At 40.2% G+C, this 26477-nt stretch overlaps 1 protein-coding gene across 1 annotated transcript in view; it reads right to left on the reverse strand.

Moving 5' to 3' along the window:
• The window catches only part of Usp40 (ubiquitin specific peptidase 40), a 76740-nt gene that overhangs the window by 30824 nt on the left and 19439 nt on the right, over positions 1 to 26477 (reverse strand). Inside the window, exons 9-17 of the mRNA XM_050123093.1 lie at positions 26213 to 26308; positions 25028 to 25135; positions 14351 to 14651; positions 11242 to 11323; positions 9285 to 9456; positions 6966 to 7050; positions 5169 to 5239; positions 3496 to 3818; positions 66 to 189 (exon numbers count right to left, since the gene is read on the reverse strand). Coding sequence (XP_049979050.1) covers positions 66 to 189; positions 3496 to 3818; positions 5169 to 5239; positions 6966 to 7050; positions 9285 to 9456; positions 11242 to 11323; positions 14351 to 14651; positions 25028 to 25135; positions 26213 to 26308 — 1362 coding nt within the window. The remainder of the gene's footprint in view (positions 1 to 65; positions 190 to 3495; positions 3819 to 5168; positions 5240 to 6965; positions 7051 to 9284; positions 9457 to 11241; positions 11324 to 14350; positions 14652 to 25027; positions 25136 to 26212; positions 26309 to 26477) is intronic.

The following is a 26477-nucleotide window of genomic DNA, read 5'->3' on the forward strand; positions in this document are numbered from 1 at the left end:
AAAGACTGACTCTTTCATAAACTGTTGCCAGACACCGCCAGCCAGGCTAATGGTCATCTACTCACTGTGTGTGTGGTCACGGCTATCTGAACCTGCTCCTCTTCAGATTCTAACTGGCAGAAATTTTTCACTTGGAGCCAGTTGAGCTCATCCACACTGGAGGTCCATCTCCCTTGTCTGGGCAACAGACTGTAAGTAAAAGAAGGGCATTGAAAGAGTGAGTCCTTACAAAACACTTTCCCTGGGCATCACTTTTCTAAACTAGCATGTTTCTCTTAAAATGACTAAAGAAAAGGGACCACATTCCACTGACTTGCTCCCATAGTATCAGCTACCATTTTAGTGTAAGATCAGGCAGTAATCTACAAAAACTGGTTCTCATGTCTCTAATCCCAAGTTAAATGATCTGTGCTTGTTTTCAAGGCTAATTATCATTTTTTTTTTTGAGATAAGGTCTTACGCAGTCTAGGCTGGCCTACTCATCATGTAGTCAAGCCTGGCCTACAATCTCAAGTGCTGGAATGACAGACATGTACCACTAACACCTGGCTTCAAGGGACACTTGTATAAAAGAACGGTCAACTGTTGTCTGCCTACAAGGAAGCACTAAGGTAGTTTTAGAAGAGTTTTAAAAAGCGTACCCATTGGGATCTGGATTTAATAGTAGAGCAGCTGTATATATGTGTAGACCTACAGTGCAAAAAAAGTGACACATATATATTGTCATACACATCATATGTCTGTATTTCATTGAAGAGTTGTTTTGTTTTAAGACAGGGTTTCTCTGTTTAGCCCTGGCTATCCTGGAACTCAATCTGTAGACCAGGCTGGCTTCAAACTTGGAGATCTCGCCCTCCTCTGCTGCCCAAGTGCTGGGATTAAAGGCATGCACCACTACTGCCCAGTGAATTTTCCTTTTTTTTTTTAAAAAAATATTTATTTATTTATTTATTTATTTATTTATTTATTTATTTATTTATTATGTATACAATATTCTGTCTGTGTACATGTCTGCAGGCCAGAAGAGGGCACCAGACCTCATTACAGATGGTTATGAGCCACCATGTGGTTGCTGGGAATTGAACTCAGGACCTTTGGAAGAGCAGGCAATGCTCTTAACCTCTGAGCCATTTCTCCAGCCCCTTGAATTTTCTTTTTTATGTTAGCAACTGGCAGTAAAGTATCTTATCCTAACAAAACCTTCCTATGGGAAGAAGAAAAACATGGGCTAGCAGAAGGGCTTTTAGGGAATGTAATGGTTTGAATGAGAATGGTCCCTATAGGTAGAAATATTCGGGAAGGATTAGGAAGTGTGGTCTTGTTAGAGGTGTGTTACTGGGGACAAGTTTGAGATTGTAAAAGCCCACACAGTTCCCAGTTTCTGTCTCTGTCTCGTGTGGAGAAGATTGTTAAGCTCTCAGCTACTACTCCAGGGCCATGCCTGTCTGTCTGCCATGGACTCTAACTCTTTGGAACCATGAGCCTCAAATTAAGGATTTTCTTTTATAAATTGCCTTGATCATGGTACCTTATTGTCCCAAACACATTTCTACTTATTATTCCAGTTATTGCATTCTGATACCCTACCTCAGAAGATAAACTAAGTTTTAGAATGTCTTCTGAAGACTACCTTACAGTAGTGGACAACTGGAAGAGGATAATGATGGCAAAGATGTCACCACACTTAGCACTTGCTGTGTGTAACCACTTAGCTCTTCAGTCCTTCCACTCTAAGTGGGTAATAGTTATCACCTCATCTTATGGAAGAAACTGAGCAGATAGGAGAGATATCTTGTCTAAGCTCACACTGTTGGTCACACGGCAAACTGGGAAACAATCTAGGCAGCTGACTGCGTACTTGTCCTTACCAGTGGATCATACCACTTCACTCAGGAACAGTTGGGCAAATGATGATGCCCACATCCATAAGGAGGAAGCCTTCAAACGAGGCTTATAGAGTCTACAAATATATGTGGGGAAAGCAGGACAAGCCATCCATCAAAAAGATGATCATTAGTATGCTTAAAAAGATACAAACCTCCCAACAATGATTTCAATTACAAGAAAAGGAAGTCACCAGACACTAACAGTGACCAAAGATGCACAGTCAGCAGTGGTCCAGGATCACTGATGTTCTTACTTCATCTCCCCAGTCTGACTAAATGAAGACTGGCTTTTATAAAGAGCACATGGTTCACGCTCCTATAAGTGAGGCAGGGAAAAGGGATGCCTCTCCTGAAATGGACCACAAGAGCCACAAGGCTCTCCTTCTCAGCACCTGACACTGACACAGAAACGCACTGACATGAGCATGGGGACAGGAGGTGAAGTGTTTCAGGGCTTCCAACTCAGAATCCAGGGGCATTTCCAGGGCAACTGTCCCTTTGGGAAGGCTAGATGGCTCCCAAAAGTCATGGCGAAGACCACAAGGAAAGCCTGCATTGTCCTATGAATTTTTTTCCTTGTGAGAATGGACTTTAGTTTTATAATGCAATCAGAACTCACTTGATAGGATTTTTGTGTTATAGACAAGTAATTGAGATATATCTACTACTCAGGGACATCTCTATAACAGATATATATGTTATACAACCCAAGTATTCCTCAATATAGTTTTTAGGAGCTACAACTGGTACAGCCAGAACTTGGGATGTAGAGACGTGTAGATCAGGAGTTAAAGGCTAGCCTCAGCTAAATAGGGCATGAGATCTTATCTCAAAGCAACAGGGGATGGTGCAGCAGGAAAGGATAAAGGTGTTTGTGACACAATCCTGACAAAAAGCCTTTAATCCCTGCAACCTACATAAAAGGTGGAAGGAGAGACCAACACCAGAGTTGTCCTTTGACTTCTACAGGTAGATGTCTATGCATGCATGGCATGTGCACACTCACAAATTATTCTTTAACAATGGCTAGAAATAAAGGACCACTTCATGATTAACACTAAAATAGAGCTCCTGGGTTCTACTGGGTAGTGCTGTAACTAGGATACTTTGAAAGTATCCTGCAGCTGCCCATGCCCAGAACCAGGGCTATGACTTGGCCCGCCCCAACATCTACCCCATCTATGATCTGCTGGAGCACAAGAAGGAACCTGAGCACCAGACCCAAAGTTGCAAGATCTCTGCAACACAGGGCAACAACAGGATAGCCAAGAGGAGTCCCAGTGAGGGCCTAGCATCAATAGTATAATAGAAACCAGAGGCCTTGAACCAGACCAATGACTGCACTGAACACTTGCAGGTAAAGATGTGTGCACAAAGAGTTTTACTGTGTGACTGTGTCACACTGCAGATGCTATGATGAGATTTTTAATCTTTTTCCTTTTTTCTCTTAAATTTTGTTTTTATTTTGGGGCAGGGGGCAGAGGGCAGATGCGAAGGGATGAGAAAATGAATGGGATCAAGACACATGATGTAAAAGACACATAGCATAAATAAAAAGAGTTAAAAAAAAGAAAGTAAGTACTCCCCCTTTCTCTTTTTAGTGAGCTACCTGTTATCATCAGTGTCTGAATCCTGAACCAAAATTAAGCTTCCATTTCTGAGACCCTGTTCTCTGAATGTCTTCTTCATGTCTTCTTTGGGAATAGTAGTCCAGCACTCCCCATCTTCAGACTCCACACTGTTTGTGAGGATGACGCCTACTGGGACGGCCAAGGCTGTGAACACACTGCCCACTTCTGCATTGGCTGGAAAGACATGTGGCGACTCCACCAACTGCTCACACGTGGAGCCTTCACCACTTGTTTCTAGATGAAGAACGTGTAGCAGCAGAGGCTCACACTCGGAACCAGTCTGAATCTGGACGCCACCAACCTGCAACACCAACACAAGCACTAGTGAAGTTTGTTTGCCAAATTACAAAAAACACCCTACCACAGCAAAAGCCTGTTCTTGTAGCACAACCAGCATTTTCCCAAGTGAAATAGTTTTTTTTTTTTTTCACACTGCCTCTTAAGTACTGAAAGAATGACTTTGGATTTTATGCTGAAAATTTCTCTTACTCATCTTTTCTGACTTGAAGGTAGGATTTTATGAATTGTCAAATGGTGGTGATGAGCTGCTGGAAACTCAGAGGACAAGGACAGGCCACAGAGCAGCTGATATGTTCCTCACTCCTTTCTGGGACAACATTCATTTCTCTGTCATCCCTACCTCAGCAGTGCTGGACACACCCCTTCCCATCTATACAGCTATGGTGCAGTTATTTACACAAGAAAGCCATTGTTGACTAACTTACCTCTGCAGCTAGCATGTGACATACAGTCTGGTAAAATGGAGATGCTTAATAAACTACTGTTATGTGTGTGCATTTGTATGTACAGGTGTGTGTTGAACACACATGTTTGCATATGTGTGTGCAGAGAAGATGAAAATCTTGGGTGTCCTTTCTTTTCTTTTTTGAGACAGGGTGTCTCACTGACCTAGATCTCACCAAGCAGGCTAAGCTGGCTGGCCAGTAGCCCCAGTAACACGTCCATCTCCACCTCCTCAGTGCTGGAATTACAAGAACATGTCATCATACCTAGCTTTTTTACATGGGTCCAGGTACTCAAGCACTTTACCTATGGAACCACCTCCTCTGCCATCAAAATATTTCTTTTTCTAACAACTCCCGCTGACTGGACCTCAAGAGTACTGAACAGTCCAGCAGTTTCCTTTCCTCCCTTTCCCCCTTGCACCTCCCTCATGATTTCTGAGACACATATCTTAGGCTGGCCTGAAACTCACTATGTAGTTTAGGCTACCCTTCAACTTAAGCAATTCTTCTGTCTTAGGCTCCCCTGGTGCTGGAATCACATGTGTTCATTACACCAAATTCATTACAATAATTTTCTAATGAATAACTGCAAGCTGAATAAAATTTCATTATAATGACTTTTTTTGTTGTTGTTGTTTGGAATGAGACATAGTCTCATGTTGCCCAGGCTGGCTTTGAACTTGCTATGTAGCTAATGATAACTTTGAACTTTGATCTCCTTGCCTCTACTTCCTGGGTGCTGACTATCATACTTTGGTTTTACGTAGTGCTGGGGACTGGGCTTGGTCCAAGGTTTTCTGTATGCTAGGCAAGCACTCTACCAACCAGGCTATACCCCTAGCTTTTCAACGGAATTTTCAAACACCCTAAATCATCATGAATATTTCTTCAGCCATTTTTCTTACCTCTACTCCATTCCATACAAAGATATCTTCCCCATCAGCAATTTCAGCTTCACCCAGTGTCAGTTCATCTCCTAGAACGATGAGAGTCAATTCATTCTCCCTGACTGCCAAATGCAGCTAAACTAAAGAGAGCTACAACTTTCCAATGTGTATTTGAAAAGGCACTAATTAAGGAAAACCCATAAAAACAGTAATTATTTCATTTTATTATTTCTAGTATTTTATATTGCTTTTATCTGGACCATTATATGGTTCTGTGAGCACAGCTGCAGGACAGGAGGGTACATAGAGATCAACAGTCAGGCCCATGTCACCTGAGATCAGGAGAAGACTCCAAATGACACCAGATCACCACCAATCTGCTCTAGGGGACAGTTGTCACAATATTTGGCAAAGTAGAGTCCCAAATGTTACTGCATCACTGTTCTCATATAGTTTGTTGGGTTTTTTTTTTATATTTATTTATTATGTATACAATATTCTTCCTGCGTGTATGCCTGAAGGCCAGAAGAGGGCACCAGACCTCATTACAGATGGTTGTAAGCCACCGTGTGGTTGCTGGGAATTGAACTCAGGACCTTTGGAAGAGCAGGCAATGCTCTTAACCGCTGAGCCATCTCTCCAGCCCCTACAGTTTGTTGTTATTTCAGAGACATAAGTGCCTTTTAAACTCTTACGAGTTGCTTTTGTCTGCTACATAATCTGAAGCTGAGTGGGCAAAACAAAGTCACATAAATAAAATTTTAGTGGTTTTAAATAATTTTCTCAATCATTTGTGGTTATATATTATATGTAAATAAATAATCATACATATATTATACAGTTATATATAAATTATATAAAAATATTTTTCTCAAGAATTGGTAGGATGGTGGCCTTGCGGTCAGACTGATAAATATCACCATAGCACCTTCATCCAGCAACTGATGGAAACAGAGGCAGAGACCTGTATTGGAGCACTAGACTGAGCTCCCAAAGTCCAGTTGAAGAGTGGGAGGAGTGAGAATATGAGCAAGAGGTCAAGACCATGATGGGGACACCCACTGAAATAGTCTACCTGACTGAGCTAATGGGAGCTCACCTCCAGTCAGACAAGGAAGGAACAAGCATAGGTCCTAACTAGTCCTTCTAAATGTGTTTGACAGTTGCATGGCTGGGGCAGACTAAGGGACCACTGGCAGTGGCACCAGGATTTATCTATCTCTACTGCTTGTACTGGCTTTTTGGGAACCTATTCTCTTTGGATGTATATCTTGTTCAGCCTAGATATAGTAGGGAGGGTCTTGGACCTTCCCCAAAGCAATGTGCTTTACTCTCTCTGAGGAGTGGGTGGGGGTGGGGCAGAGGTAAGTAGAGGGAATGGGAGGGGAGGGCGTGGGAACTGAGATTGATATGTATAATGAAAATAGTTTGTTCTCTTTTTTAAAAAAATAATAAAAAAATTCCATATTGGGAGGATGGACAGATTGTTTTTTTAAATTGACAATATTACCCTAATCTATGCAGTCAAAAGCTGCAAGGGCTGCTGAGATGGCTCAGTGGGAAGACACTGCTGACAGTCTGATGACCTGAGCTCCATTCTGGGACCCACGTGGTAAAAGCAAAGAATCCATTCCTGAAAGTTGTCCTCTGATTTCCAAAGGCTCCAGTCTATCTGTCTGTCTGTCTCTCTCTCTCTCACACACACAGAAAGAGAGATAAAAGCATTTAAAAAAATGTAGGAGGAAGAGAAGGACTGACAAAGTAAGTTTCCCTAAGATGTCACATAAAATGAGTTGTGTTCCTTATTGATCTTACCATCAAGGGTATGGTACACGTGAAGTCCTGCTGGCACACGCTTCGCAACACTAAGAACCATGTCTCCTTCCCAAAATTCCAATAGCTAAAGAATATTAAGAGTGGGAAAACAATGAGCTCCATCCAACATGTGAGTAGTACAAGTCCTGACCAACACCAGTAAATAAATATCATTTGAGAAATTATTTAAACCCAAAGATGTTGACTGCATCCATTATGGACTAAAGAATTTAGATGCAAAAGGAAAAACCCCAATAGCCATCTAGACAATCTTATTCAAGTGTAAGGACTGCTTTTCTTAGAAAGCAAACTGCTCAACAAGCCAGCCTCTGAATTTCTGCCCCAAAGAGCTATGGTTTTGCTTAGAAAAGCAACACTGGCTCCAGCCCACATGCATGCTCCAGGGTGCTAGAAAGGAAGGCCCTACTCTAAATTAAAAATGTCGCTTTTATTTTGGGCTGGAGTGTAGCTCAGTGGTACAGTATTTGCCTAGCTTGCATGAGGACCAGAGTTTGAACCCAGCCCCCTTTCTCCCCTTCGCTGTAAGCATAGGATCTGTTAAATACTAGATGGCCAGAGGTTTATTAAGTTCCTACATCTGAGCCAGGGACTGTAGGAACTGTACCGGATTAATATCAGAACGAGATTTCTATTCTAGGTTTCTTCATAACATTGTAAGATATTTCTTGTAAAAAGCCAAGGCATGTTGTATTAGAAGATGTTTATAAGAGGCATTTACATTGCCAATTTTCTGGTCCCTCATCAGCAGCTTATATCTGAGGTAACAGTTTGCAGAGATGTGTGCTTGAAATACTAGACAGCAGAGAAAAGAGAGCACAGTACCTAGGAGACAAGTCAGAGCCCCAAGTCTCTGGGCTTTAATCTGCCAGAAGTGACTCAGAAATGAACTTTACTGCAGTTCAGACATATACAGGATTCTAAGGGGCAACTGAAGCAGCATGTACACTGCCTGTAAACCACCTGAAGAAAGAAAGATAATAGTTTGCTTTTCTTAGGTGAAAAGAAAAAGCTAGTAATTTTGGTGATAGATACAAATTTTTAGAGATTTCATTTAAATTATTTTTTGGGTACCCTTGCCCTAAATTTACGTTTTCTTCTTTTTCTTCCTGTTTAAGATAAGAGTCTCAATAAAAAAAAAAAAAAAAGAGTCTCAAACTTCTTGTGTAGTTGAGGCCAACCTTGAACTCTTGATCTTCCTGTTTGCATCTTAAAAATATGGGGATTATAGACACGTGCCACTAAGCCTGGCAAGAATTTACATTTCTAAATCCTTTGATCAGGCAGTAGTGTGGGGTAAGATAGTGAGGGTAAGGGCAGGACACCAGCTAGAAGGTCCTAGCCCTACCATGCCAACTAGATGTCTGTGCATATGCAACATTAGATGTTGTAAGATATAATTTCTTTATTTCCAGAATGGAACTGGTTTGCCCTGGTGAGGCTGAATGAAGAGCCAAAATAAATGTTTAGGAAAGTTATCATACATACAAATGAGGAGCATCTCCACTGTCCTGTGACTGAAACACAGGCAAAGAAATGATCTGGAGATGAATACTAGATGAAAACCCCTGTGTGGTAAATCACACCTGTAAATCCAACACTCAGAAGGCTGAAGCAGAAGGGTTACTGTGAGTCTGAGGCCATCATGGGCTATAGTGATACCATCTCAAAACCACAGAAACACGAGCTAAATCTAACAAAAGGATCTACTTAGTACGCGTGCCTAGCATGTTCACACCAGAACAACAAATATGAGCACTAGCAGTCAAGCAACCTAACGCCAGAGAATACAAAACTAGTTATCTTCATTTGTTCAGTGGTTCTTAAGTATTAGGCTCAACATTTCCTCTTATTTCTTTTGAAAAGCAATTTTCTTTCATTTATTTCCTGAAAGTAGAGACAACTTTACTTTGTCATCTATCAGGCTCAATTAGTCACCTCAAAAGCTGCTGAAAAATACACAAAAAAGCATTTCTGAAGACTTAGAAATACCAGCAATGGTGGCACAAACCTGTGATCCCAGTAATTAGGGGGCTGATACGGGAGGATTGTGGTTTCATGTCCAGTCTGGTCTTTATAGTGAGATACTATCTAAAACCAAATCAAACCTACTGCTCAACCAACTGAACAAAGAACAACAACAGCAAAATCACAGAGAAGGTTTGGTTTATCCTGTTATGCATTAGAAGATATAGGATTTTCCTATGGAGCTTTGGAAAAGTTGTCGCTTAATAAAATGAAGTGGAAACAGTCTGTCGAAATGGACTTTAATGTTTCTGTTAAGAGAAAAATAAGAATTACCTGAAATATTGACTGACGGAGATCTCCTAAAGTTTTTCTTTTATCAAAGGTTAAATCCCACACACTTTCTGTCTGAGAGATTGCAGGATGAAGAGCCCCATTGAAGAAACGGTAGTGAGGACCCAGATGGAGATGCAATTCAAAATTATTGTTTGCAGAGTCACATTCTGCCCTTTAGAGACATAAGAAAACATACATACATGATGTTTTTGTAATATTCTACCTCAAACCAAAAAATATTTGCCTTACCATACAAGCAAGCTCTTTATTCTACTGTGGTAACATCTTTTTCTTCTGCCAAAATGATTCATTTTGGCTTTTCAACACATAGCACACATTCAGTGTGACTGCATCATGGACTCTAAGATAACTGTTCTCAGAGACTAAGCACTGTTAGCCATCTCCAGTGCCGTCACTCCCACGGACAGAATGCTGGATGCCTACACATGTTCACAGGGGGATTCCTAACTTCCACTAGGCTCCTAGGGCTTTCTCAGAAGATGCTGACAGCTGTTAGAAGATCCTTCCCAGTGTCTGTTTCCAGGCTGAAATCCTGAGTGAATGGCTATTTCCTGTTCCTTTCTGCCTGCACTCAATTGACTCAAAGCCTGGCACCAAACTTGTATTCCTAAGCAGAATGATCAGTGCTGGGCTGGAAGGAGGCTGTCACCAGACTCAGTACTTCAGATGCATTCTAAGCTGGTCAAGAGGAACATTCAATTTTTCAATGGCCATACTAAGGACTTTAGTTTTAGTTTTTGCTGTTTTGTTTTTCTTTCTTTCTTTCTTTCTTTCTTTCTTTCTTTCTTTCTTTCTTTCTTTCTTTCTTTCTTTCTTTCTTTTTTTTGTTTTGTTTTTTCGAGACAGGGTTTCTCTGTGGCTTTGGAGCCTGTCCTGGAACTAGCTCCTTAGACCAGGCTGGTCTCGAACTCACAGGGATCCGTCAGCCTCTGCCTCCCGAGTGCTGGGATTAAAGGCGTGCGCCACCATCGCCTGGCTGTTTTTCTTAAATTGCAACTGCTAACCTAGGTCACTGACACAGGTTTTTTTTTCTGTATTTAACATGTTTCAATGCTAAACATGTTAACATGTTTTAGCTTTTATGGAGAGTTTCATCGATCTTGGTCTGTCATTCACTGGATCTGCTATTTTCACTCCAGCTACAAGTCCATGATAAAATTTCTGAACACAGCTTGCTACATTATCTCCCCCTTCCACACCCAAGGGGATTATAGAAACATCTTTTCACTCTGCTGACACCACTGGAGAGCAAATACAGCAGCACAACAGTCTCCAGAGTCCAAGGTTAGCCATGTTCTCAAATCAAGCCTTCAGTTATTTTAAAGCTTTATTTTGGGTATTTTGCCTACATGTATACATGTGTGTGTATGTGTGTGTGTGTATATATGTGTGCACACACACACACACACGAACACGCAGGGCCATGCATGTGCAGTATCTTCAGAGGCCAGAAGCACAGATCCTGTAAAGCAGGAGTTACAGACATTTGTGCACAGTGTAGGTGTTGGGAACTAAACAAGGGTTCTCTGGAAAAGCAGCCAGTGTTCTTAACCACTAAGCCACCACTCTAGCCCAGCCATTCCAGCCCAGACTGACACTAAGCCTTTTTGCAATCAACCTACCTCTAGTCTTCTGTCACTATATGTTAGTTCTTGCAACTACTTAAAACTGAGGGAATAATTTGGCCAGGCTAAAACACAATTCTTGTAGTTCAACTGCATGCTTGTAAATTTCTCTAGACTCTTTAGGCTCTGATCCTTTCTTAGCAATGGTTACTGTATATTATTACTCACTTTTATATGGATAAATAGTATCTTTACTATAACTAGTTGGTAGGTACACATATTTTGATAAACTTCCACATTGAATGCTTATGTCCCAAACTGATTAGTATTTTCCAGAAACTCTACCCAAATACCAAATGTATTCAAACTACCTTCTCATTTGCAGTTGAATGTTGGCTGCATCCATTTCCTTCAGCAAATGACACGGAACCCTGTATCTTGGATTGGCTCGAGCTGTGAACAAAACTGTCCATTAATTTGTTTTGACTAAACAAAATTGGGTTGCTAGAGGCAGGATGAAAATCTGAGGTCAGGTGTGTTAATACACACCTGTAATCCCAGCACTGGAAAAGCTGAGGCACAAGCATCTTAAGTTGGAGGCCAACTTGGGATATACTGAAAGACATTCTCTCAAACAAGTTTGAGGGGCTGAAGAGATAGCTCAGAAGTTAGGTGTGCTTCCTACTTTTGCACACGACTGGGGTTTGGTTCTTATCACTTCAGGTAGTTACAACTGCCTGCAACTCCAGGGGTCTGATGCCCTCAGATACGTGCATGCACATGGGTGTACATACATACATGCACATGTGAATGCAGGCAGACATGCACACACACAACTGTGCTGGAATCCAGGAACACCATCATTGACTAATGACAGCTAAGCGAAAACAGATTTATCTCTCAATCTTAGTTTTGTCCGATGAGTGATAAAACAAAACAAAAAACCATGAGAAATAATTTTTTTAAAATTGATCTAGAAGAATCTCATTGTTTCAACTCTCTTTGAGCATTTTTTTGTTATTGTTGTTATTTAAAGAACATCCACTAGTTTTGTCCCTTTATAAATTTATCAGTTGGTTACTGTAAAAACTCAGAAATTAGGAATGGAGGTAGCTCAGCAATTAAGAGCTGTTCTTAACTGGCTGCTCTTCCCAGAGACCCAGGTTTGGTTTTCAATACCCATGTGGTATCCAACAACCCTCTGTAACTCAAGTTCTAGGGGATCCAATGACCTCTTCTGGCCTCCCAGGGAACCCAAGAACACATATGGTGAATATACAAATTCCAGAAATCTTTTTTTTTTTTTTTGGATAAAGCATCCTACTACAGCCTGGGTTGGCCTGAAACTATGTAACTTGGGTTGGTCTTGAACTCACTACAATCTTCTTGCCTGCGCTTTCCAGGTGTTGGAATTATATGTATGAGCCACCATGACCGGTGTCAAAGTATTTTAGGGTACTACCTGTAGTTTCACCCCAAGGCATCACCCACATATACCAATATTTTATAAGAACTGAGATGTGGTCAGCAAAGTGGTAGCTTGTTTTTTCTCTTCATATTCCCACAGGCTTTTAAATATGCGATGGACAGCAGCGTACTTAAGAAGTAGCATAATTATCTAGTATTTTTCTTTATTTTGAAAAAAATATTTACTTAATGTTCATGATATTTTTGGCTTGCATGTATGTCTCTGTACACCTATGTGCCTGGTGCCCTGGGAGGCCAGAAGAGGGTGTGAGATCCCCTGGCACTGGAGTTGGAGACAGCTGAGTCATTATGTGAGGGATTGAGATTCAAACCAGATCCTCTCAAGAACAGTCAGGGGGCTAAACCACAGAGCCATTTCTCTAGTCCCTAACCTTTTTCTGTTAAAATATTGTAGTGATATGAATAAGAATGGCTCCCACAGACTCATAGATTTGAATGCTTGGTCACCAGGGAATGGCAGATTAGAAGATGTGAACTTGTTAGGCTGTGTGTGTATGTGGCTTTGTTGGAAAAAGTGTGTCACTGGGGTGAACTTTGAGGTTTCAAATGCTTAAGCCAGGCCCATTGTCACTTTCTCTTCCTGTTGCCTGCCTATCAAGATGCAGAACTCTTACTCTCCAACACTATGTCTGCCTCCATGATACCATGCTATCCAACATGATAATAATGTACTAAATCTCTGAACTGTAAGCCAGTTCCAAATAAATGTTTTTCTTTATGAGAGTTGCTGTGGTCATGGTACCTCTTCATAGCAATAATTAAGACAGATAAGGTGATTTCTAACTAGTCATGATTATAAAGATAACGATGGCAACAAATACCTCAAAATATTAAGTATTCATCTACTACACCTTTCTCTTGCTCCACTTTGATTTGAAGCCCACTAGGCTGCAGTTACTAGACTGACCAGTCAGACATTGAATTGTAATCCTCTTGTCTCACTTTCTGAGTAACTGGGATCACAGGAATATTTCACTAGGTTGGGATCTCTTTTTCCTTCTTTCAAAGACAAAGCCTTTCTGGCTAGCAGTTGTCATGTATATTCAAGATCTAGAAAGTTAATTTTAAAAAATTCTCATGCAAATTAATAACTGTTTTATAAAAAGGATCATTATCCCCATTTTCTAAGAACATCACCTTACTGGCAATCATAGCTCTGCCAATCTAAGAAGCTCTTCTTTCCTTCCTCTCTCTCTCTCTCTCTCTCTCTTTTTTTTTTTTTTTTGTGAAATAGGGTCTTACTAAATAACCCTGGCTGGCCAGAAGTTTGCTATGAAATCATGCTAGCCTTAAACTCACAGAGAGATTTGCCTGCTTCTGCCTCCCAAGTCCTGGAATTAAAGGTGTAAACCACTACATTCAGAAGCTTTTAACTTCTGAGAGAACTCTGTAGGGATTAGACCATCTTACTGATTTACTCACGGTGACAGTTTCTACTATAAATACTCTTTATTATGATGAGGTGGGGATGGCTAAATTACAAGGTAGGAGCTCTCTCAGAAGGTTCAACGGAGAGTTTTAAATATATTTCAACTGCTTAATAACATAATACTTTGGGGAAAGAGAACAGACAGGACTATAAAAAGGAAAGAAAACAAGACCACTTACTGTTCAAAGGCAACACGTGGCTGAATGACAGAGTCAAGCATAAAAACTGGGCAACTGCACTCAAGTTGGACATATAACAATATCCAAGAAAATTCAATTTTGAGAAATCTAACTATTAGTGTGTGTGTGGAATCTAAGACATTTTCTCACAAAATGACAAACTAAAAAAATAAAGTATGATTTTCCGCTTAAATAAAGACATAAGGAAAACGTAAATGATAAGCTGAGAGATTTTCATTTGACACAACAGACTTCTTAAGTATTAGTTTTAAAATATATAAGGATACCTAGACAAAACCATCTCTTCAAAAGGCACAACTTCAGGCAGCACTGAAAGCTTATCTGTTGGATTTACTAACAAATCAGAACACTTCTCTCCCATACCTTCTGAGGGCCTCTGCAGCTTGGCTTTCCGATAAAACAGCATGTAGGCACTTTCTTTACCCTGGAACTGCTGTGTGATAGCTTTCTCTTTGATTGGCTGGACTTTGGAATCATTGATATCAAACCAATGGGGGCAGCTGGTGTTATCGCTTAACCCTGGAGGTTCTGAAGCAAGTGTTTGTAGAATCTGCTCATGGCTCCTTTGGAGATCAGATGGGGCCTGGGTCAAATGGTTCCTCGGGAGACTGACTGTACTTTCATCTGTGCTGAGCAGAAACATCTGAGGATGGAGCTGTAAGAACTATTTAGAACATACAAAACAAAAATTAGTTTTATTAAATAAATTTTTAATAAAAAAGTTTTTAATTAGATGAGACAACTCTATGTGTATGTGTGTTTAGATGTTTTTAACTTTACCTTTCTTTTTTGCTAGCCCTGTGAGGGAGAACACTCATCTGGGTATGACAAAATCTGAGCCCTCGTTCACATATGTTAACAATTCTGTTGAGGGAGAAGGGTGACAAGCCACAATGTTTTAAGAAGTGCTTGAATGAAGGAGACTGGGAAGAACAAACATTTCTAAACTATTTAGAAGCCATCTAATTCTACAGATTCACATTTGCCAATTCTTAGGATTGATTTCTGTGTTCTTGGAGTTCTCAGAAAACTCTTGCTCACACCTGTATGTTGAAATGTTTTCAGTTAAAAAGCTTCCACAAAACAAAGGAGCAACAATCAAAGTGAAAAAGTCTAGAGGAAAAAAATCATTGTCAACTACACTTTAGATAGCAGATTAATATTGGGCATACAGAAAGAATAGCAAAAAACAAACATCAAATCACCTAATCAGTACATGACCTAATGAAATGAACAGTAAGTTCTCACTAGAAAAAAGCACAAATGACCAATAAAAGCTTTAAAAAGTAAACAACATTCTAGTCAATAAGGAAATGTCAATGAAAACCCTTCAATTCCATCCCAGCCCAGTCAGAATGGCTATCATCAAGAAAACAAATGACAACAAATGCTGAAGAGGATCCTGGGGAAGAGATGTAAGTAACCATTTTCAGCCACTATGGAAATAAGTATGGATATTACTCAAAAAAAAAATCAAACAGAATTTCTGTACGACTCAGCTGTGCCAATTCTGAGCATATACTGGAAGGACTCTATCACACCACAATTATTGTCCATTCATGTTTATTCTTGTGTCATTCACAATAGCCAAGGGAACAAGAGATGAACAGAAAACGTGGCACATGTATACAATAAAATTTTATTTAGCCATAAGGAAAAAATGGAGTCATGACTTCTGTAGGAAATGAATATAAATTGAAATCATTACATTAAGTAAGCTTTGTCTTAGAAGACAGGTAACAAATGCTTCCTCTCGTATGTGGAATCTAGATTTAAACATATATATATAAAACTGTATATTAATAGGCATGTGTTTATATGTGTATTAATAGTGATCATGAGAAAGAAGCAAGAGATCTTAAATACATTGGGAAACAGATGGTAAAAAATACATGCAATAAAAAATGGAAATTGGGACTAACTGAAGGAAAAATGGAAACCATTCTTGTAGGATATTTTTTCTCACTGATACTGCCAATAAAATTTACCTTGAATCAGAGGGTTTGGAATATTCCTTTACACTGTGTGGATACATATCACTATGATTGGTTTAATAAAGAAGCTGACTGGTCAATAGCTGAATAGGGTAAAGTTAGGCAGGAGAGCTAAATTGAGAATGATGAGAAGAACAGAGTCAGAAGTTGAGAGCAGAGACAGAGAAGCAAGATGGGCATGTTGTATTGAGAAAAGGTACTGAACCACGTAACAAAGATAGATAAGAAATATGGGTTAACCAGGAGCTATAGGCAGAGCATTTACAACGAAGACTTTGAGTGGTTATTTGAGAGTGTCTGCCAGCACAGGAAAACTGTGCCTACAGAGGGCAGAATCAGTAATTAGCTGACCAGAATCTGCCATAAAGGTTTTAGGGGACCCAGAAAGGAGTTCACAGGGAGATATAGGGAGGGGCTCAGAGAGATTCATGGCCTTTTCAATCTGTGAATTATGGTTAGTTAGGGTTAGCTGATCATTCCTCCACTGATTTTTTGAATCTATTATGTTCCCCCCCCTCACAATATCTGACTCCTAAGTTTTTATTGATATCAGAATAATTGAGATAAATACAGCATATTAAGGGACTATTCTATTGCCACTAATCTCACAAATCCTTGGTTTTATTTTGACTCTTCAAAACTTTTCTTTGGTCTTTTTTTTTTAATAAAAAAAAAACCTATCCTTTCTCATTTTACATACCAATCCCAGTTACATACCAATCCCTCCCCTTCTCCTGTTTCCTCCACCTTTCCCCTCATCCCAACCCCTATCTACTCACCCCATCTCCTCCCCTCTGCACGCTGACTTCCCTAGGCCTGTACATGCCCCCTCCTAAGAGGATTTGTTGCATGTTATTTCATTGGTGCAGTGAAACTCGGGAGGCTCTCCCACCCCGAGTCTCTTTCAGGAGTTGAGATCCAGAACTGGGTATTTTTTTCCATAACAACCATGTGTTCCATCTGCCTGAGCGCAATTTTTACACATACCACAGGCTTCAATTGATGAGTTTCCCCCATTCTGGTCAGCTTAACAGTTTCTCTGAACTGAATAAATTGACAGTTGAGCTCCTGGCAATCTTCTGGTGTTCCTAGAAATGGGGGGACAGCCCCCAACCATGGCCTTGATGACTATGGTTGAGCCTTTCACTGACCTTCAGCTCTGTATTGCTTCCCTTAGCTAAAACCGTGTTTGGACCACCTGGGGTCAGTCCTCCTGCGACTGGGGTCCCAGGGTCCCTCAGATTTTTCTTTCTCCTTTTTTAAAAAAACTTTTTCTTTTCTTTTTTTTTTTTTTGAACCACTGGTCAGTGGTCCCCAACATGGCCTCTCTGGCTTCCAAGATGGCCTGACTGGAGCCAGTCAGGATTTAACACCCCTCTGTAGATAGAGGATGCTCTCCTACAAGCCCTGCGGTGTTCGCCGCCATTTCACAGCCCACCTATATAGGGGAGATGTCCCCCTATAAGCCTTGTGGTGTCGCTGTTTTCATGGTTTCAGCTATGGGTAGCAAGCCATCCAAGACCATCAATCCAGCCTCCCTGCTGCGATGCCTTTTAGAGGCCCTAAAACCCCAGGCCTTAATGCTCTACTTACAAATTCCCATACTTGTCCATCTTTGTTCAAAAAATGACCTCCTTACAATTTAGATAACAATTTAAAGTGGCACCTTTGATCCCGATATTCTATGGGAGCTTTCTAACTACTGTCCCTGCACAGGCAAACAGAAGGAGTTTCCTTATATCCAAGTCTTTTACTATCTAAGCTCTAAGTCCCAGTCTTATAATCTCACCTTTCATGATATCTATATGACCCTATCTAATAACCTACTTCCTGAAGAGCGCAGGCGAGTTTGGGAGCAAGCCAGACTACAGGCAGACGAGGTTCACCAAACAAATGCAACATACCCCCTGGGGGCAGAGGCCATACCATCTTTAGTCTTCAGGGAAGGTAAAACAAACTAACTGTTCCTGAGTTTGAGACCAGCCTGGTCTACAAGAGCTAGTTCCAGGACAGGCTCCAAAACCACAGAGAAACCCTGTCTCGAAAACAAACAAACAAACAAAAAAAATTCTTTTTAAGATGTCACAGGAGCTTCACCTTGACTGGGTAAAACTTTTGCCTCTGGCCCTTCTTAGGCTTAGGGCTCTCCCCTGCAAAAAACCCCTCCATCTTGCCCTTTGAACTCATGTATGTGTGGCCAGTTTTAACCTCTGGCCTCTCACCTAAAACCTCTCCCCTTATTGATCACCTGCTTACTCTGCTGTTATCCTATCTTTGCTCCCTATTATGGGATTTTACCAACTACTCATTACCTCAACCAGGTGCCAATTCATGCCCACTGCTGATTAAAATAGGAGATCAGGTACCATTCTCTCCCCCAGACCAATGCCCCTCACCCTTTACCCTAAATGGCAGGGCCCCTTTAAAGTAATTCTTATAACTCCCACAGCTGTCAAGCTTGAGGGACTCCCTCATTGGATCCACCTGTCTCACCTTAAACCTTTTACTCTTCCAGTTCAAGATACCCCCTCAGATATGGTAACTTAAACAGGGCTCTGTTCCCTTAAGTTCCAGAGGACACCAAGATCAGCCACCTTTTCTCCAGTTCCAGAAAAATAAGTTTCATCAGCATACTCAACCATCCTGTGCTAAAAACTTCATATACTCTCCCTTTCTCCTACCTGCTTTACCAGCTTCTCTATATCTCCAAAGTCATACTTAAATTTCCAGATTAACCACTCAGCTGTTACTACAGGGACCATCATCAAACATAGAGCTGGAGGTACAAGGATTGCTAAAAGCCCAGATGGTAAGAAACAATGAGTTTGGGGACATTCCCAGCCCCAAACTCCAAAATCTCACAAAACAGACTTTACCATAACAGGTTTATCACTGACTGCAGCAGTGTGACCTGGATGTTAAGGGAATATTTGATGCTGAAGGAAAACAAGTGCCTTAAAATTTGTTTCAGGTAAAACATTAAGGGGTCTAATTAATTTCCCTTTCTAATAATTCTCCCCTTCTTTTCCTCCCTCCTTTCCACCTTCCTCAATTCCAACACTATATCATCATAATCATAAGCTTTTAATATGTCTAAAATTTCTTTTCAAACATTTTTTCAGAAGCTCCAGGGAGCCAATTGGACCTATCTAAACGGATCAGACTCGCCCAGAATAAGTATCATTTAATTCTTCCCTTATCATTCTTGGTCTTGGGAACCCCTAGGAAATTCCCTCCTCCAACCCCCCTCCCACCAAAAAAACCCTCTATCTTCCATCTTGGGACTCTCCTCCCTTAATCACCGGGATCTAAAAATTTTTCCAGACATAATTCTCTGCCTTTCCAGCATCTTGCAAGGTCCAAGTTGCCACCCAGCCAGTTCCACAGAGCCCAGAAAAAAAAACACAAAAGTAATCAGTCACTCCAGGACGTGGTCAAGCATCTCCACTCTCTAATGCCCACAAAGTCAGCAGGAAGCCGTCAAGAGAGACCTTACAACGCCCCATTCCCACCCATTAAAGACCTCAAACTCCCCAAAATTTATAATAAACAAAAGGGTAGAATGTTATAATTTCAGCCACAATAAGGCTGACACTTCCAGGTTCTAGGGCCATGCATGTGCGGACAAGCCCCTAGGCAGAAGTGCCTAATGACCCCAGGGATGTTAAAGGGCCCCCGTGTGACCCATGCACATGCGTGGTTGCATCATCCACGTATGACTCAGCTAAGCCCTTGCACGCATGCATGAGCCCTGTCATCTATGTATGACGTAGTCAGGTCAACACCCTGTGTGCATGCACTGGGCAGCTTTTAAAAGCTGGATGCACCATCTCCCCCTCTCTCTGCACGCTGACTTCCCCAGGCCTGTACACACCCCCTCTAATAAACTCCTAAGTGGGTTTGTTGTGGGCTCCATGTTTCCTTCTCACTGGCCACAGGTAATTTCACCAAGTATACCTCATAGGACAGAGATTAAGAAGAGATTAAGAAGGACATTTGAGGCTATATGTCAGGAGGCTATAACAATATTAAATGTTCATATTGAATCTACCAGAACTTTCAAGAAGAGCTAATACCTATACTCCTCAAAGTGTTCCACATAATAGAAACAGAAGGCTCAATGCCAAACTCTTTTTATGAAGCTACAGTTACCCTGATACCAAAACCGCACAAAGACTCAACCAAGAAAGAGAATTACAGACCAATCTCACTCAAGAACATGGATGCAAAAATTCTCAATAAAATTCTGGCAAACTGAATCCAAGAACACATCAAAAAAAAAAAAATCATCCATCATGATCAAGTAGGCTTCATCCCAGAGATGCAGTGCTGGTTCAACATATGAAAATCAATCAATGTAATCCACCATATAAATAAACTGAAAGAAAAAACCATATGATCATTTCATTGGATGCAGAAAAGGCACTTGACAAAATTCAGCACCCCTTTATAATAAAGGTCTTAGAGAGATTAGAGATACAAGGATCATATCTAAATATAATAAAAGCAATATACAGCAAGTCGACAGCTAACATTAAATTAAATGGAGAGAAACTCAAAAGCGATTCCGCTAAAATCAGGAACAAGACAAGGCTGTCCACTCTCTCCATATCTCTTCAACATAGTTCTTGAAGTTTTAGCAATAGCAATAAGACAATATAAGGAGATCAAGGGGATTCAAATTGGAAAGGAAGAAGTTAAACTTTCGTTATTTGCAGATGATATGATAGTGTATATAAGTGACCTCAAAAACTCTACCAGAGAACTCCTACAGCTGATAAATACCTTCAGTAAAGTGACAGGATACAAGATCAACTCAAAAAAAAAAAAAATAGTAGCCCTCCTATACACAAAGGATAAAGAAGTTGAGAGGGAAATCAGAGAAACATCACCTTTCACAATAGCCACAAATCACATAAAATATCTTGGAGTAACACTAACAAAGGACGTGAAAGGCCTATTTGACAAGAATTTTACGTCTTTGAAGAAAGAAATTGAAGAAGATATCAGAAAATGGAAAGATCTCCCATGCTCTTGGATAGGAAGGATCAACATAGTAAAAATGGCAATCATGGCCGGGCGGTGGTGGCGCACGCCTTTAATTCCAGCACTCGGGAGGCAGAGACAGGCGGATTTCTGTGAGTTCGAGGCCAGCCTGGTCTACAAGAGCTAGTTCCAGGACAGGAACCAAAAAGCTACAGAGAAACCCTGTCTCGAAAAATAAAAATAAAAAAAAATAAGATGGCAATCATATCGAAGGCAATCTATAGATTCAATGCAATCCCCATCAAAATTCCAACACAATTCTTCACAGATCTTGAAAGAACGATACTCAGCTTCATATGGAAAAACAAGAAACCCAGATAGCCAAAAAAATCCTGTACAACAAAGGAACTGCTGGAGGCATTACCATCCCTGACATCAAGTTCTATTACAGAACTACAGTAATGAATACAGCTCGGTATTGGCATAAAACAGAAACATTGACCAATGAAATTGAAGACCCAGATAATAATTCACACACCTATGAACACCCGATTTTTGACAAAGAAGCAAAAAAGATACAATGGAAAAAAGAAATCATCTTCAACAAATGGTGCTGGCAGAACTGGATGTCAACCTGTAGAATGAAAATGGATCCGTATCTGTCGCCATGCACAAAACTTAAGTCCAAATGGATTAAAGACCTCAATATAAATCCGATCACACTGAACCTGATAGAGGAGAAAGTGGAAAGTAACCTTCAATGCATAGGAACAGGAGACTACTTCCTAAATATAACCCAGTAGCACAGACAATAAGAGCATCAATAAATAAATGAGACCTCTTGAAACTGAGAAGCTTCTGTAAAGCAAAGGACACAGTCAATAAGACAAAAAAGTAGCCTACTGAATGGGAAAAAAATCTTCACTAGTCATTGACAAAGGACTGATCTCCAAAATATATAAAGAACTCAAGAAATTAGACATTAAAATTCTAAATAACCCAATTTAAAAGTGGTGTACTGAACTAAACAGAATTCTCAAGAGAAGAATTCAAAATGGCCAAAGATACTTAAGGACATGTTCTTCTTCCTTAGCTATCAGGGAAATGCAAATCAAAACAACTTTGAGATACTATCTTACACCTGTCAGAATGGCTAAGATCAAACACACCAATGATAGCTTATGCTGAAGAGATTGTGGAGCAAGGGGAACACTCACCCATTACTAGTAGAAATGCAAACTTGTGCAACCCCTTTGGAAATCAGTGTGGCGGTTTCTCAGAAAATTGGGAATCAACCTATCTCAGGATCTAGCAATTTCACCCTTAGGAATATACCCAAGAGATCATACTATAAAAGCATTTGTTCAGCATGTTCATAGCAGCATTGTTTGTAATAGCCAGAACCTGGAAACAACCTAGATGCCCCTCAACTGAAAAATGGATAAAGAAAGCGTGGCACATCTACACATTAGAGTACTACTCAGCAGTAAAAAAAATAATGACATCTTGAATTTTGCATGCAAATGCACAGAATTAGAAAACATTATCCTGAGTGAGGTAACCCAGAGCCCCCCCCCTCAAAAAAAACCGAATATGGTATGTACTCACTCATAAGTGGTACTAGTCATAATCAAAGGGCAACGAGCCTATAGTTCAGAATTCTAGAGAAACTAAGTAATAAGGTGAACCCAAAGAAAAACATATATATAGACCCACCTAGAAATTACAATCAGACAAAAGTTTTGGAGCAGGGGGGCAGGGAGTAAAAAGAAGGGGAGAAGGGGGGTTGAGGAGAACTTGAGGGAATGGGATAGTCGAGATGGAGGAAGGACAGATATGAGAGCAAGGAAAGAGATATCTTGATTTAGGGAGCCATTATGGAGTTAGCAAGAAACCTGGCTCTAGAAAAATGCCCAAGAACCCACAGGGATGACCCAAAGCAATAGAGGAGAGAGTATTTGAACTGACTTTACCCTGTATTCAGACTGATGATTATCTTAAATATCACCATAGAACCTTTGTCCCACAACAGATGGGAACAGAGGCAACGACCCACATTGGAGCACTGACTGAGATCCTAAGATCCAGTTGAAAAGTGGAAGGAGTGAGAGTATGAGCAAGGAATTCAAGACCATGAGGGGGTCATCCATTGAGACAGTTTGCTTGAGCTAATGGGAGCTCACCAACTCCAAATGGACTGGGAGTGAACAAGCACGGCCACAAGCAAGCCCCTCTGAAGGGGGTTGACAGCTGGGGCAGACTGAGGGGCCACTGACAGTGACACTGGGATGTGTCTCTACTGCATGTACCAGTTCCTATTCTCTTTGGATGTAAACCTTGCTCAACCTAGGTGTAGCAGGGAGGGCCTTGGACTTCCACAGGGTGAGGTGCATGGCACTCCCTTAGGGTTAGAGGGGTGGGAGAGGGTCTGTGGAGGGAGAGGGAGGGAACTGGGAGGAGGGGAGGGAGTGGGAATTTGGATTGGTATTTTTTTAAGAAATAATAAAAAAGAAAAAAAGAGATTAAGATGGGCATTTGATGTCAGGAAGCTGTAACAATATTAAATGTTCATATTCATAATAATACAGCTTCAATACATACAAAAACTAGCTATAACCAAAGAAGGAAGGGACAAGCCCATAAATATAACTGGAAGACTTAAAAATACCTTTCAATAATTGAGAGGAAAAAATTAGTAAAGGCAGAGAATAAATACCACTCTTAAGCAACTGACCTCATTGATACTTTTGTTTTTGTTTTGTTTTGTTTGAGACAGGGTTTCTCTGTAGCTTTGGAGCTTATCCTGTACATAGCTCTTGTAGACCAGTCTGGCCTTGAACTCACAGAGATTCACCTGCCGCTGCCCCCCTCTCCCCCCAGTGCTGGGATTAAATGTGTTTGTGTCATCACTGCCATGCTTATTTTTGGTTGTGAGCCTAGCCTTGAATGGCTGAGCCATCTCTCCACCCCCTTTATTGACATTTATGAAACATGACATCACCAACTGCAGAAAACAATGTCTCCAAAACAGACCATATTCTGAGTTATGAAACAAGTTTCTCTAAATTCAAAAGAAATGAGGTCATATGTAGTACATTCTTAGAGCACAATAGTATTAGCCAAAAAAAAAAAATCAGTTTGCAGATAAAATTAAAAGTTATTAGAAATTCCCAAATATTTGGAAATTAAACAGCACTTTCACCCATGGCAAATTACACAAGTTAAACTGAATGATGAAGAGAAGGTTATGGTGCTAAGTTAGTGCTTACCAAGAAGTCTTAACTTTAAAAGCATGCATTAGAAGACTTAAGAACTACAAAAAGATGGTGAATTAAATTTCTTGAAGTAGAGACAATTAAAAATAAGAACATAATAAAACAGAAAGCAGATAATAGAGAATATCAACAGCAATATATATAATTGCATCAAAAGCAAAGCTTGCTTTTTTGAAAAGTCTTTGACAATAACCTCAATAACCCCCTATGAACACTGATGGGAGGAAATAAACAAGGAAATAAATCTTATTCATCAGAAATGAAAAAGAAGCTCAAAACTTCAAGTTCTAAAGACACTAGGAGGATAATATGGGGCATTCTGAGCAAATTTTATGCCAGGACATTAGCGATCATAGACAGAATCTCTAAAGCAACATCATTACAAAACAAATTCAAGTAGTGGAGCATGAGCTTTTCTGGTGGTCTAACTACTTGTTCAACACTCCCAAGAGCAGGTAAATGCTTTCTCTGTCAAGTGGCTTCATTTCTGGCAACACCAGCTTTTGAGTCTCATTTAAACCCAGATGATTTAAAGCAAGATGACGGGCTTTGCTACTCATTGAGCTTTAGAGTAACTTCATTGTGATTAACAGCTTCTTTTCCTGCTTAAATACTCTAAATACACTGTATATGATCTGTAATATACCAGCAGACTTCCAACCACTCAACAAAAACACTGATTATTTTCATCTATTTTAAAGCTCCATTTACACAGGAACTTGTGTTGCTAGGACCATGATATGGTTTCCTGGGATGATGACTGCCCATGTTGATGCCAGCACTACCTTTCTTAGTGCTCCATACTGTTTTCTGTACTTCTTGTTCCAAGATATTCCTGTCTTTTTCAAGAGTTTCTGGCCCAGCTGATCAACAGGAATTTGATTGGTCTCTTCCTTATAAAAGAAATATAGTCAGTTAACATCTGGTGAGAAATAATGATAACCACAAATTCAAGGGAGCAAAAGGAGTGCACCTGCTCTTCTTCCCTAGAGCACAAACTTATGAGATCAGTAAGATTATGGTTTTTTTTTTCAATTTTTTCCTTTCATCTCCCAAAGACAGGTAACGACTATGTTTTTAAAGTAACAAGTATCAGTTTAGAAGACCTTCAAATTGAAAACCCATTTGCCAAGAGTCCCAGACTCAAAGAGCAACATCCAGAGAGAGTTCTGCAGTTTGCCACATTCCTGACATTATTTATGATTTTTTAAGAACAAACAAGGAAGATCTTGCTGACACAGGTTTTTATGTCTTCCTAAAATTACTATGTTGTACCTTTAGCCCCAATACTTCAGAATAGTATATGCTTACAGATAAGAACTCCAAAGACATAAGTTAAAATGCTCTTTTGTTTGTTTTGAAAGGGTCTTAGTTTGCCCAGGCTAGCTATGTATATGAGAATGACTTTGAACTTCTGACCCTCTTATTTCCACTTCCCAAGTTCTGGTATTATATGGCACTTCATATACCACTTTATGTGGTACCAGGACTTGTATAAGCTAGACAAGCACTTTACCAACTGGGCCACATTCCTGGTACTTGTGTTTTTGCTAGTGCTTCTAGTATCAGGACAACACTCTCTTTGTTCTTTGAAACACTCTCATTCTGTAGCCCAGGCTGGCCCCAAATTCAAGGCATTTCTTTTGTTTCATGCTCTCAAGATGAGAGATTAAAGGAAAGAGACTTGCACTTAGTGATTAAATTAAAACAAATCAGGGTGTGGTGACACACACCTTTAATCCCAGCACTGAGGAGACAAAGGCATACAGTTCTCTGTGAGTTCAAGGCCAGCCTGATTACAAAAAATGTGACCCCATCTTTAAAAAAAAGTTAAAATGAAACCATATTCCAATTTAGAGGTAGCGTTAAAATAATCTTATCTGATATTCTCATACATATAAATACATCATATACACAAACACAATACATCTAAATAATTACTTGCACACAAAGAAGTACAAATACTCTACCTGCAATAAGATTGTTTTTAGAATCATCAATGGATCATCAGTCTCATCTTCATTCTGAAGAGCTTCCAAGTTCACATCTGAATCACTTATCTCTTCCTAAGAAAGAAAATAGCAAGTGTTTCTTTCACAGATGCCAGTTAAAGGAATTAACCAAATAAAAATGTTTAAGTCACTGGAGGGCAAAAGATAAAAATATCATCATAATCTATACAAGTTGGAGAATCAGGCAGACCTGGCTTTTAGTGCCAGGTTCCAACAAACAATT

This window comes from Alexandromys fortis, unplaced genomic scaffold (genome assembly GCF_014885135.2).
Source record: "Alexandromys fortis isolate MF-2015 unplaced genomic scaffold, M_Fortis_MF-2015_v1.1 scaffold_213, whole genome shotgun sequence".
NCBI lineage: Eukaryota > Metazoa > Chordata > Mammalia > Rodentia > Cricetidae > Alexandromys > Alexandromys fortis.